The 15067-nt window shown below is 43.3% G+C and overlaps 1 protein-coding gene across 1 annotated transcript; it reads left to right on the plus strand.

Moving 5' to 3' along the window:
* The first annotated feature begins 5678 nt into the window (after window positions 1-5678).
* Window positions 5679-7000, plus strand: ier2a (immediate early response 2a). Its single transcript, XM_063216025.1, has one exon. The coding sequence runs from the start codon at window positions 5794-5796 to the stop codon at window positions 6403-6405; it is 612 nt and encodes a 203-aa protein (XP_063072095.1). The 5' UTR covers window positions 5679-5793; the 3' UTR covers window positions 6406-7000.
* The last annotated feature ends 8067 nt before the right edge of the window (window positions 7001-15067 follow it).

Here is a 15067-nt window from a genome sequence, read left to right on the forward strand (position 1 = left end):
CTTCATAAAAGGCTAAATGTCTGTCCAAGGTACACTGATCTGATGAGAGATGAAGATGTTGCTGCGTAGACAAAGGAGAGAGAGTCTGGGAGAGGGAGAGAGAGAGAGAGATGGAAATAGACGTGAAAGAAAGATATATCTAAGGAGGAAACAAAAGGGTTGGAGCTGACCATTGTTCTACCTCTCTCTCATTTCAAACTGCAGTCGTTAAGGTCTGGGTTTTTTTGTTTTTCTTTCTCCTCCGTGCTCTTTTCCTCTCCCGCAGAAGATGCATATGAGGAGAGAGAGCTTTGGCAGGACTCTTTACAGAGCTCCACACACACCAGATGTGGACTCACCTCAATATATCCAGGGGTCATCATTTACTGACTCTTATCAAGGTGTGCGTGTGCGTGCGTGTGTGTGTATGTATGTATGTATGAGTGTGCGTGTGCGCGCACACTGGTGTAATTGAACGTACAGGTTTAGAAAAGGTGAGATTGTGTGCAGGTGTAAGTGTAAAAGAGAGAGAGACATTGTGAGTGTGTGTTCGAGAGAGTGAGAATGTGATGCGTGATTCCTTTCGTTCTTGTTTTTACGCTAGCACCTCACCTGCCCAGGTGCCAGTTCTGACGAGTTTAACCCCTTGGGCCTATATACTACAAAGCTGGTTCAGGAGTAAACCAGGTTAAGTTAAGAGGTAAAAGACGTGTGAGGGATGCGCGCACAGCCAGTAAAACAGGTGCTGGATCAAACAAAGACAAAGGAAATTCCTCACACGGTTCCTTGTTTTTTTTTAAAGTTAAGAGGTAAATCATCGAATAGAAGAGCATGGAGTCCTCATTTTCTAGGGTTCCCGGCTCTTCTATTAGATGATTTACCTCTGAACTTACCCTGGTTTACTCCTGAACCAGCGTTGTAGTGTATACATAGGCCCATGCTGTACAGAATACACTCACAGTACACCAGAATGTCGTAGAACAATGTCATTACGGCACCCGCAACAGCAGCCGCAGCAGCAGCAGCAGCATCTAATGCCGCAGCTACACTATACATTACGGCATCAGCAGCTCAAGAAATAAACAACGTTATCAAGGTCCGCGTCAGACAGACGAAATGTACAAAATACGTAAAATATAAAAACAGCTTGCTGAAGCACACACTGACGACAGGGCAAAACAAAAATATGGGTTTTCTTTTTATTTTATTTTTTATTTTCATTGTTATTTTGTTTTTGTAAGATGCAAACCTCTCTGCTGGTGTATTTGGGGTCAGCAGATCCCAAATTCACTCTTTCTACAAATATAGATATATATATATATATAAATATGAAAAATATATATACTGTATATTATCCATAGCAGCACTACTGAAGTTTTATTGTTCATTGTGCCCTCACAGCATGAAGTGTAAAAACCCAGAAAAATGATGCTTTTGGAAACAAATGCAGTGACGTCTGCTGATGTCAAAGAATCCCCCACCCCCCACCTCCCCACCCCCTTTTACATGTGCCGTAACCTCTAGCTGTGATTGCAACCCCCCCACACACCCCTCATCTCCCCACCCTGCCCCAAACCCCATCTCCTACCTTTGTAAAGACAAAACAACAAAAAAACAGTGCTCATTCCATTTATCATGCGTTTCAAAGTGCCAATAACTTTGTGAATCCCTAACTGTGACCCAATATTATTCAAAGTAATTGCACATTAACTACTGTAAAGGATCAAAATGAAATCAAAAAGGATAAATCTGAATATCTTAATAATAAAACAAGGTTTGTAACAAACACATGTTCTGGATGTGTGTGTGTTTTTGCCCATCTTTGTGCCAAGTGCATTGATTTAAAATCTTTGTCCTTTTACAGTGGTTTAAAACGGTGTCCTTTTCTGCACAATCTGTATGTACGTTACTGATGCAACACGTGGATCTCCTCACAGCGGGATAATAAAGGGCATACTTACTAACTTACTTACTCTCCATATTCTGTATGCCTGGTATGGTATGGTTAGGCCTGTCACGATAACACATTTTGCTGGACGATAAATTGCCCAAGAAATTATTGCGATAAATGATAATATTGTCTTCTCGGTCATTTTCAAAAAATATAATGAAAATGGGATAAAAATGCGAATACACCCTTCCTAATTTTGAAAGCGTTGCAGCAGGGGGTGCTAGATAGAGGGGTAGATAGAGAGATATACAAGGTAGACAGACTGAAAATTAAAAGTACACCAACGTTTAAGCATCATTGCGCTGAGTGAAATGTGCCTATCGATATTCAGTCTAAGAAAGAGTGACGAGGAAAACAAAGAAGCATGCAATAACTTATTGTGGCAAAAAAGTTATCATGCTTGTAAAAAATGTATTGTATGATATATTGACTTATTGAATATTGCGACAGCCCTAGGTATGGTACCCTATATCGATACTCAAGGAGTTTTAGCAGGTTTACCTAAGAGCAGCATTGTGCAATGTACAGTAGGACATTGTAGACATTGTATCGCTGCAATATACATTGTATCGGCACTCTACAATACACATAACATTGTGGTCCCTGTATCATGATACATATTTGCTACAGGTTTTTGCCAAAAACCCAACCCAGTCAGGAAAGAAATCCATACATACTCTTATTTAGGTGTGAAACAACATCTCAATAGGGACAGACTATTTGTAGTTATAAATTAACGTTGTTAATGAGCTCAACGGCAACATTATGTTGTTAAATGCACTGCAATCTGGCATTCAATTCAACCCAGCATAGGAAAAATAACATTTGCATATACGTATGCATGGCTGTTTAGTTTTATACATGATGTTTGTTAAGTAATGCATAATAGGGGGATGTGTATCACCTCCAATGCCCTGTATTGTGATGTGTAACACTTTACTTGACGCCAGCGTCATACATATGACATAACAGAGTCAAAACAGTGTCATGACACAGTCATGAGTGAGGCATCAGCATGGTGTCAGTGTCATACATGTTTTATGGTCATGAAAAGTTGACATTGTTATGGCTGTCTTTGCCATAACCGAATGTCACCTAATGATAAAGTCATAAAACGTTAATGACATTGACAAAGTTTATGACACATGCATGACTGCATTATGACACTGTTATGACATTGTTAAGTCATGCGTATGATGCCAGAGTCAAATAAAGTGTTACCATATGTAATTCTCAACTTGAAAAAGAATGGTCGTCGCACACTCAGGACTTCATGCAGTTATAAATTTAATTCGACCAACGTTTCGGCTTACGCCTTCATCAGGGTCATCTTACACACACAAACAGCTGAGTGTTCTTTTACAACATAACATTGATTAGACAGGTGTTCATTGGGGGTGTGTCCCGGGAATCCCCAGTGCGTCATCACTTGCTCCCAATTGCAGTCAATCAGCTGGTGGTAGGCCTACTCCTATATCACAGGAAACGTTGCAATAAAAAGACATACAAGGCTATACATATATACAATTAGGCTACATACACATTGACATTTCACAATTCTGAACATCTTTTAATAAATACATTTATAGAAAACATCTTAAGTCGAAATCGACATTTAATCCACGAGGGGCAAGAGAATCTAGTCTGTGGATCCATTCTGCCTCTCTTTGTAATAGAATCCTATCTAGATCACCTCCCCGTCGAGGTGGGGAGGTGATCTAGATAGGATTCTATTACAAAGAGAGGCAGAATGGATCCACAGACTAGATTCTCTTGCCCCTCGTGGATTAAATGTCGATTTCGACTTAAGATGTTTTCTATAAATGTATTTATTAAAAGATGTTCAGAATTGTGAAATGTCAATGTGTATGTAGCCTAATTGTATATATGTATAGCCTTGTATGTCTTTTTATTGCAACGTTTCCTGTGATATAGGAGTAGGCCTACCACCAGCTGATTGACTGCAATTGGGAGCAAGTGATGACGCACTGGGGATTCCCGGGACACACCCCCAATGAACACCTGTCTAATCAATGTTATGTTGTAAAAGAACACTCAGCTGTTTGTGTGTGTAAGATGACCCTGATGAAGGCGTAAGCCGAAACGTTGGTCGAATTAAATTTATAACTGCATGAAGTCCTGAGTGTGCGACGACCATTCTTTTTCAAGTTGAGTCTATTGTCTGCCGTACGCACCTCAAACGGTGTGCGTTTACTAAAACCCAAAGAAAGACCATATGTAATTCTATCATGAGGTTGTCAGTCAAGTGCAAAGAAATCCAGCACACTGTCCATTCCACCAACAAACTTTAATACAACGTTTCGGTCATCCAACCTTCTTCAGGTAAAGAACGCGAAGAAGGTCGGATGACCGAAACGTATTAAAGTTTGTTGGTGGAATGGACAGTGTGCGGGATTTCTTTGCACTTGATTGACAACCCCCTTGGGATAACATCCTACGCACCTGCCCAACTACAGAGGTGTACAAAAGCGTCTTTGTTGAACTGTATCATGAGGTTGTGCAATAACAAGGCCTAGGCTATACGTGATCTCTCCCAATAGAGCAGCAGCATTAGGACAGTCATGGTCCAATCATTATCCCACTTCCTCTAATGTGTAGGGAGGGAGTAGGTGTAGGTGAATACAAATGATAGTTAAGTTTGATAGACACATCATCACCTTTCAGTCATTTAAAACAGATACTGTAGCTCCAAGTGATTTGATGGCATGCTTTTAATTGTTTGACATTTTGACATATTCAACCCAGTGCTGCTATTACTATTGCTTCATCCTACCCTTCCTTTCACCTGGTGAGTAAGTAAGTAGTGATGTTGAACCACTGGTTGGATGGATTTTATACAGCAACTATGATTTTACTGTTGACCTTTATTGCAATAACAAATACAATGGTCCTACCCATAAAATAACGGTTCATCAATAATGGTACCTATAGCCTACTTACATATAGCACTAAACTGGTCATGTTTTGACTCTTGGTCATAGCACAGTTACTAAGTAACTACCTCTCCCACTCCCCATCGGAATAAATACGTCTTGGATGGTCACCCACTTGACTTTTACAATTTGATTTTTAACGGAGTGCCTTGGTTGCAGCTGACTGTCTGCCATTATTGAGATCCCTCTGTTCTTCTAGGCATGCCTCTGCTGTTGCATTGGTCTGTCGGTGCAAGGACATCTCTGCACATCTGGCTTTTCTGTGTGGGAGGCGGAAGTCACGTGCCACTTGACAGCCATGTATGGATGTTTACTATGACGAAATCCCCTTCTGTGTGCGCTAAATATGGAAACAGGAAGTGCGTCCCTCATATCGTAAGTTTTCCGTGGGAGGTAGATGGCCTGTCCAGCGGATGTGCCATATATGGGCATTTTAGATGACTCGTTTCACTGTGATTCAAAAAGTCACAATGTTGCTATTTGGTACATTTTATAATATCAGCGCATTAGAAATGTATACCCATCCACCCATCCATCTAATCCGTGGTTTTGTTTCCTTTTAGTGTTCAAAGGAGCCCTTGCAAAACATCTCGCAAAAATTAGGCTACATACCGACGGACACATTGTGATTGCTAAAAAAAGAAAAAAAAGAAATGATGAACAAAATATATTGGTTTTGATTCTACACCATTGCCTGGTGCAGCTGTTGTGCTTTGGGTTGACAACGGGGTGTGGCTTTGACTGTGGCTATCGCCAACGTGTCACCGCGCGTCATCACATGGATAAAAGCCCTCCCCACTCGGTTAGAATGTTTTCATGTTTGAGAGTGGCAACAGTTAAGGGTTGAACAAACTTTGTTGAAAGCAAGGCACAAACAATATCACAACCAATACTATAACTGAATTCGCAATGACTCTGTCACAAGCTGAAGCGATGGACGTCTGCACAGAGGCCAAGCGCGTTATGGTCCAAGCTCTGGCGAAGATGTACACTTTGCGCACGCAGCGTGGTGGACTTCGCCTTCACAGAAGTTTGTTAATCACGCTTGTCATGAAGTCGGCAAGAGACATGTACCACAGCGGTCGGACAGCTTGTGAGCAACAAGAAGAGAAAGCCAACCTCGCCGGAGTGGCTTCAGAATCGTGTGAAACCACAAACTCAACCACTGCTTGCGTTGCAGCAGGAGCCGGGGATCAGGATCAGCCGCTTGCGCCAAAGACACAGGTGACACAGGTTAATACCCCTGCACAGACTGACCTACATTGCCATGACCGAGTAGTGTGCTCGGAATCGGAGGACAAGGAGAATCAAAGTTCAACCAAATCGGACCGACATTCCAGAAAACGCCGGGGTCAAGCGGCCGTTGCGCCCGACTTCCTACCGTGTAAAAAGGCGAAAATGGAAGCTGAAGAGGCATTCGCGCAGCGGAATGCACACAGCGCTGCTCTGAGGGCCACTTGCTGTGGAGTACAGGACTCGTTAACGCATATACCTATACCCAGGGGCATCGTTAGTTTTTGAACCCAGCAGTGATCAAGTGGTCGCTCTATTGTATTGTTGAACCTTTGATGCGCTTTTGCGCACAAACTGGGATACTCAAGATATGGGACATGTGGATACTGTTCTCTTGAATAGCACATTATGCTAACCAACCTACAGCAGGACTTGATGTTGGAGCATTGGCTATTCTTATGAAAATGAAGGACTGGATCTCAGTGCAATCATAGAGGCCATGGAAGTTTACGCGTCACTATGTGATTTGGACAGCATACAGTGGTGCTCTCTTTATACCAGTTTCAGGTGACAATATTGGGTCTCACGAGGAAAAGGACTATTGGTTTTACAATTGTCCATCTGGTCAGCACGTTGAATCCTGTTTGCAGTGTCAAGTTCTCTTCGCTCATGTAGGCTACAGAATGTATTTGTATTTGACAGTTCTGTGGAAAACCCATGTGTTCACTCGTGTTACTGTTTTGTGATAAGTCATACATTTCACTGGAAGCTGTGCTCTCTCGTTGGTCATGGCACTAGTGTTGACTAATGAAAACAATCCAACGTCACATTCCGATGTCACAAACTACCTCATATTTATTGAATAAATCTTGTATGAACATGATTTTCTGTCTGCTGCTCTTCCTTAGCTCTACAGTTCAAATCTTGAAATACGTCAGCGCCCTGTGACTGGCATTCTGACAAAAACATGTAGCGTGTGAGTGAGGGAGTGAAAGGGGTATGTGGAGCCTGAGCGGGGTGGGGGAGGGGATGACCGGATTGCTTGGGGGCAGCAGTTGTCCGCGGAAGACAGGAAGCCAAGCTAATTAACCAGTGGTCCGGAAGCAAGCCCGCTGTGTCATCGCTATTCTCTTTCACAGCTCTACCACTCCAAACGAAATTGCCCATTAGCTTTGAGAATAGAACAAGGCAAACCTAAAGTGTGGGCTATTCTGGGTCACAATAACCGGTTATATCCGCTAGGCCTGTAAACTGTATGTTTACCAATGGGTCGTTTGGAGAACATCTGGTAACGTGCTGTGCAGGTCATGGTTGACGTACAGGTGAAAAGGTCATTCGAAATCTACATTGTAGCCTACCTACTGCAGCCAACACGTTATTTCACAATGCAATGTAGGTTTGTATATTCTTAATTACCTGCTTATTTTATTAGTATGTGAGGGGAAACCTGTTTAAATCACTGCACATTTATGAAAAAAGACCATTAGGGTTGAAGCCCAAATTCATCTTGTAATTAGGCCTACATTTGTCCACCATAATGTCACCCAGCTGAAATTACCAGCCCGTTTTGTGGACAGTTGCCTTGTTGAAACAAAGTGTTACATAGCACACCCCTCATGATTGTGTTCAATACCCTTTTTATTTATTACTTTATTTTATTAAACAAAGCCACATGAGAGAGGCTGGGCAGGGGATGTGTGTGTGTGTGTGTGTGTGTGTGTGTGTGTGAGGAGCAGCGCAGGGAAGGGAAGGGGGTGGCAGGAAGCAGGACAGTCAGTGGAATGTGTGTGCGGCGGAAGGGTATTAATAGAGGCGAGGGAGGGAGGAAGGACGAGGCACTTCATGCATCCGCACATCTGGCTAGCAGGCACCACTACTGAGGGTGGTCGAATGGGCGCTCATGTGGGTATGGGGGTGCCTGTGCGGGTGCGGATGTGGGTATGGGCTAGCAGGCACTGGTGAGGCTGGGCGAATGGGGGTGCATGTGGGTATGGGGGTGCGGGTGAGGGCAGGCTGCGATTTGCCGGAAAACCAGAAAGGGGGATATGTTTCATATTGTAAACATTATCAATGGAATTACATTTAACTGTGATAAAATCATGTAGAAAAGCGGCGATATCAAGACCAGAAGACCAGAACAACCCCCCCCCATGCCCGCCTACAAATCGCACCCTGGATGAGGGTATTGGCTAGCTAGCAGACACTGATGGGGGTGGGTCAAGCGGGGTGCCTGTGTGGGTATGGGGGTGCCTGTGTGGGTGCGGGTGTGGATATGGGTAAGGGGAAGCAGCCACTGACGGGGGAGGGCGGAGTGGGGTAATGCGGCTGTCTGTCTGTGCGAGTCCCATGTGGGAGTCAGACAGCCTCCCAGAGGGGTGCAGGGTGGGAGGAAGGGAGGGAGGTTAAAGGAATGCATCCGCCCTGACAGGCTATTGTTCTGGCTGAAGGGAAGTGGTATCTCCTGTCAGCTGGCCTCCAGTGAGACTACCATACTTCCCCCAGTGAAACACGACCTGAGACACCCCCGACACACACACACACACACACACACACACACACACACACACACACACACACACACACACACACACACACTACACACGCTGCTACTGACAAACAAATGCAAAACTCTCCACCACCACCACCACCCCTCACCTCCAGGCTCTTTAGAGGGAGACGTCTCCACTAACACTTTCACCTGGCGTGGTGTCTGTTACAGGCCTAATGAGCCTGGGTTAAATACTGCTTCAGAAGAACATTTATCATATGACAACGTCAATAACTAATGAGGTTGAGGACTACTTATGGATGATCTTCAATTTGGCGCACAGGAAGAAAAATCACACGAATAGAAGGAAAGAAGAGAAGAGAGCATTGCCCCATTAGCAAGACGCAGCTAGTGGCCTTGCATTTACGTGTTCATAAGATAGGTGTGATTGAAAATATATAGGTGCATTTGTGGTAGTAATTTTGTGGGCGGTGGTAGCTCAGGTGGTAGAGGAGCAGTTCGGCAACCCAAAGGTTGCAGGTTCGAGCCCCACTTGGCCTGACTCCATCGTTGTGTCCTTGAGCAAGATACTTAACCCCAAGTTGCTCCTGGTGGCAGGGTGGTACCCTGCGTGGCAGCCACGGCCACCGGTGTGGGAATGTATGGGTGAATGTGAGGCATACAATGTAAAGCGCTTTGAGTGCTCGAAGGAGTGGGAAGGCGCTATATAAATGCAGTCCATTTACCATTTAATTTTGATTTCATATCAACATGCTTTGAAGCCATGGTAAAAATCCAATTTTGTGAATGCCTTAGGCCAGATTTGGATATTCAGTTCCTGTTGTAGCCTTTAGCAAAATGTTTATCTCCAGGGTGAGTAACTGGCAGCATTATGAAATACAGTATCTTATATGCTAATAAATAAATGCTTCTTTAATTACCTCACATTAAGAAATAAAGAAAAAGATTATAGATTTATATATGGTAGTGTTTCTAGAGCAGTCAGTGGACGAGTTGGTATTCATCTCACCATGATGGGAGCACTCTCATGTGGCCACATGTTGTCCCTGTGGCCTGTTGGTGACCTCACTATGTAATTCACTATTGCCCTGTTACTTTACCGATATCTAAAGAGACTTCCATACAAGGTTGCATAGGCCGCTAGTGTGCACTGCCAATGTGCTGATGTGACATACTTACCTTCTTAAAGGTGCACCGTGTAATATTGTTAGTAGCTCATTTCCAGAATCCATGATGCCCATTCACAAATGTTACCTTTTTAACAAATACACCATCACATTCTGAGTGTTCAATATGACTGAGAAAAAGGAGGATACATGAAAAGGGGGATCTTCTCCATGGTCCGCCATTTTGAATTTCCAGAAATCCACATTTTTATCAGCAAAACTTACTGTGCTTTGGTTATACTGGTAATTATTGGTTTATTATTTAGAAAATATTCATGAAAAGATCAAATTTGGTAAAAGGCAGCACAGTTTCAATGAGCTGCATAATTGCAGTACCTACGCTGGCCACCCTGCGCCACCATCTTACACGGTGCACCTGAATGAAAATATTTGGTTACTCAGGGTGTATGACGTGTGCATTGAACAGGCTCCATTTTTTATATATGTACACTCACTTGGCACTTTATTAGGCACACGTCCAACTGCTCACTGACGCAAATTTCTTTCTTTCTTTTTAAAAAATATATATTTTTAGGGCTTTTTTGCCTTATATTTTTGACAGGACAGTGGAGGAGAGACAGGAAATGAGTGGGGAGAGAGATGGGGAAGGATCAGCAAATGACAAGAACCGGAATCGAACCCGGGTCGCCAGTGTAGTAACCTAGGGACCTACCGTTAGGCCACGGCAGGGCAATTGATGCAAATTTCTAATCAACCAGTCACATGGTGGCAACTCAATGCATTTGGACAGGTAGACATGGTCAGAAAGATCAGATCACCTGCAGTTCAAAACGAGCATCAGAATGGGAGAGAAAGGTGATTTAGGTGAGATTTAGGTGTTTTGACTAATTCAGAAACTGGTTATCTACTGGGATATTCACACACAACCATCTCCAATGTTTTCTGCTGCGACACTGGTATGTATGGTAGGTTCAGTATTAACAGTAGTAACACACACACACACACACACACACACACACACACACACACACTGTAATACAATAGTCATGCACTCTATAAAGTTAGACAGTGCGAAATGGCTGTCACTTCCTGTATAAGAAATGACATTCTCACCACATTGTGTTCTGCCACCATTGTGAGTGGGACTGAAGGTGGTACATACTGAAGGGACTGATGGTGGCACACACAGGAAGAACCATAAATGGCCTGCACGGTGGGCAAAGAATGTGGGTGTTTTTACCTGCATACAAGGACATGCTCTCACAGATGCATATCAAGGAACCCTGTGTTTATGTTAATGATTCAGACCACCCACACGTTGTTCTCAGAATCTCCCTGGCTGTAGCAATTAGGCCCACTGTTCAGATTGAGCTGATTCTGTTACAGATTCTGATATTTTAGGACAAGTGGACTATTTTTAACATTTAGCCCCTTCTATGAAATCAAGTGGAGTAAATATTGGTTTCATATTTAGAAAATATTCATGAAAAGATCAAATTTGGTAAAAGGCAGCACAGTTTCAATGAGCTGCATAATTGCAATACCTACGCTGGCCAACCTGCGCCACCATCTGACACGGTGCACCTGAATGAAAATATTTGGTTATTCAGGGTGTGTGACATGTGCATTGAACAGGCTCCATTTTTTACATATGTACACTCACTTGACACTTTATTAGGCACACGTCCAACTGCTCACTGACACAAATTTCTTTCTTTCTTTTTTTTTAGGGCTTTTTTGCCTTATATTTTGACAGGACAGTGGAGGAGAGACAGGAAACGAGTGAGGAGAGAGACGGGGAAGGGTTGGCAAATGACCCGGGCCGGAATCGAACCCGGGTTGCCAGTGTAGTAACCCAGGGCCCTACAGTTAGGCCACGGCAGGGCCATTGATGCAAATGTCTAATCAACCAATCACATGGTGGCAACTCAATGCATTTGGACAAGTAGACATGATCAGAAAGATCAGATCACCTGCAGTTCAAAACGAGCATCAGAATGGGAGAGAAAGGTGATTTAGGTGACTTTGAATGTGGTATGGTTGTTGGTGCCTGACTGTTTTGACTAATTCAGAAACTGGTTATGTACTGGGATATTCACACACAACCATCTCCAGTGTTTTCTGCTGCACTGGTATGGTAGGTTCATTAACAGTAGTAACACACGCGCACGTGCGCACGCACACACACTGTAATACAATAGTCATGCACTCTATAAAGTTAGACAGTGCGAAATGGCTGTCACTTCCTGTATAAGAAATGACATTCTCACCACATTGTGTTCTGCCACCATTGTGAGTGGGACTGAAGGTGGTACATACTGAAGGGACTGATGGTGGCACACACAGGAAGAACCATAAATGGCCTGCACGGCGGGCAAAGAATGTGGGTGTTTTTACCTGCATACAAGGACATGCTCTCACAGATGCATATCAAGGAACCCTGTGTTTATGTTAATGATTCAGACCACCCACACGTTGTTCTCAGAATCTCCCTGGCTGTAGCAATTAGGCCCACTGTTCAGATTGAGCTGATTCTGTTACAGATTCTGATATTTAAGGACAAGTGCACTATTTTTAACATTTAGCCCCTTCTCTGAAATAAAGTGGAGTGGTCCTCCCCAATTGTTTTAATGTTTTCCTGGTGTCTCCATTATTTGGCTTTTTTGGATTTTTGCCTCAACTGGCTTCATCATGGCCATCTATGGACATGTCCAAATCTGTTCTTAAAACCAGCCTACACATTTGTTTTCAAGAATGCGCCACTCACCAAGAGTTTAGTGGTGTTCACTGGAATTCCATAACAAGTTTTGTAGTGAAACATGGGTTTTGCTGTGATTTATTAGGCATTTTGTATACTGTATCTATTTTTTTTCTTTCATTCACAAAATGGTAATGACAGACGCCATATTTTGCTTTCAAACATGTTAGGGAATGCCAGTGAAAAAAATAGTCCACCATGCCATCCACATCGTGAACTCTTAATACATTTTCCTTTTTCCACAGACCAAGTCACCTCAATACGTGAATCTTCACTAGGTTAATTTATTGGTCACAAAGTGACTCTGTGTCTGTGACCAATAAACTATCCTTGTATCCATGTGTCATTTTTTCCAAAGTTTTTGGGGGATTTTTTATTATCTTTCGGATAGGACAGTGGAGGAGAGACAGGAAGCGAAGTGGGAGAGAAAGACGGGGAAGGACCAGGAAACGACCCAGGCCGGGAATCGAACCCGGGTCACCCACGTAACAGCCCAATACCCAGCTGTTAGAGCCACGGCTGAGCCCTTGTGTCATTTTTGAGTAAGTCATTACATCTACAGTCAAGGCCATATTAAGATGGCCTGGGGCCCCTAGGCTACAGGTTGCAGTGGGGCCCCCCAAAAGGCAAATTTCAAGACAAATTTACATAGATAGTGTCATAATTACGAGGTAGGAATTAAGCATAACTCGTCCTCTAACTGTACACAACACGATAGATTCATTTTCCAGCATTGCATCTTGTCACAATTTTGCCATTTTCCACTTTTGGCGAATCAGGGGCCCCCTGGCAGGTGGGGGCCCCTAGGCTGCAGCCATATCTAGCCTCTGCATTAATCCGACCCTGTCTACAGTATAGGGTTCAGTGTGACTCACCTGTAAGGCTGTGGATAGTGCACTGCCTCTCCGTAGTCACTCCTCAGCACAGGAAGAGGAGATGCTGTAACACGTCCATGTGTCATCCTTTGTCAATTTCATTGTTAATAGTGATGTTAAAAGGAATTGTGATAATCCATAGACAGGTGGTCTCCACAGTGCCAACAAACTACAGTGAGTGACTCAGCTTCCGGGGAAGCTACTGTAGGGCCTATTATATGTGTTTGAGCATGTTTACGTGTTACCCTACTAACAATTTTTAGTTCTACGAAGGTTCCTGGAACACAAGCCCTTGGTTCCAGTTTAGTTCTGGGTACGTCCCCAGAGAGTCATGTTTGGTTATTTTTCCGTTCTCACTTGGTTGGCAGGAAAGTTTAATTTTCGTTCCTAGAATGTTATATGTGTAGTTCCCATTCCGTTCCCTTATTGTTCTCTCACCGTCACTTTTTTCCTGTTCATGTCATGTTTGTTGCCTTGCCATTCCCATATGGTTCCCTTAACCTTATTGGTTGCATATTTGGTTCCTTAGATATGCTCCTGATGTTCCCCCAACCTTGGTTATTATTGTGAATGTGTTTTGGTCCTGCCCCACTATCTCTCACCATAGTTGAGGTACCCTGATCATGGTACTTAAGCACCTCCCATCCTCCACCATGACTGAAACACCCTGCGCCTGGCATCAGTTTGCCACACTGCTCTCTCAGAGTAATGTGTATAGTTGGTGATAACATGTATGATGTCTATAATTTATAGTTCAGTCTATGCCATACTGTACCACAATGTGAGAGAAATATCAGCTGAGCATGTATGAACACAATCTAGTGGGGATTAATACCAAATGTTTTCCTTAATGAAGTTAAAAGATAACCATACCATCTACATCAAGTGCACAATGGAGCAAGCAATGTAACATGTGCTGTTACTGACTAGCTCACAAAGCAAGGCACAAGATGTAGCTAACAAATGCCATAAGCCAAAAGCGCTATTAGCTTGCTTGCAAAGCAGGTAAACAAGCGCTATGCTGTGCCATGCTGACCAGCCAGCAGGCAGGCAGGCAGGCAAATAACTAAAGCACTCTGACAGTCCAGGTTTATATACAGGCTCAAGAGTACCATGTGACCAGATTGATTGGGAGTTTTTCAGGTGCAAGCAATTGAATCATGATATACCAGCCCTAAGTAATTAGGTTTGGCCAGGCGCTGATGGACAGATTGGTTGTGAGGGGCCTGCTTGTTACCAGCAAATGTGTAACAAGTTCTCAAGTTATTTCTTTCACTCACCACATATTTTGTGTGATGTTGTGTGCACAGCCAAACCTTAGATCAACCCAACCAAGTTGAATGAAATGGAATTTAAAAAAAAAAGATTGTGTACATGATTCAATCTGGAGGAAATACTGTTACTAATATGTAGACATATATGATTTAATCGGGTGGATAGTCATCATTGCTTATGCTCTGAACAACACAGTATAAACAAAGCTGAGGGAACATCAGGAGCATGTCTAGGGAACCAGACGTGACCAGACCTATAATGTAACCATCAAGGTTATGGGAACCATATGGGAACAATGAGGGAACAAACATGAAAAGCAATAAAGGTACGGTGAGAGAACGGCGAGGGAATGGAATGGGAACCACACATATATCGTTCTGGGAACTTAAATTAAACTTTCCTGGCA

Source organism: Engraulis encrasicolus, chromosome 2, assembly GCF_034702125.1.
Source record: "Engraulis encrasicolus isolate BLACKSEA-1 chromosome 2, IST_EnEncr_1.0, whole genome shotgun sequence".
Classification (NCBI taxonomy): domain Eukaryota; kingdom Metazoa; phylum Chordata; class Actinopteri; order Clupeiformes; family Engraulidae; genus Engraulis; species Engraulis encrasicolus.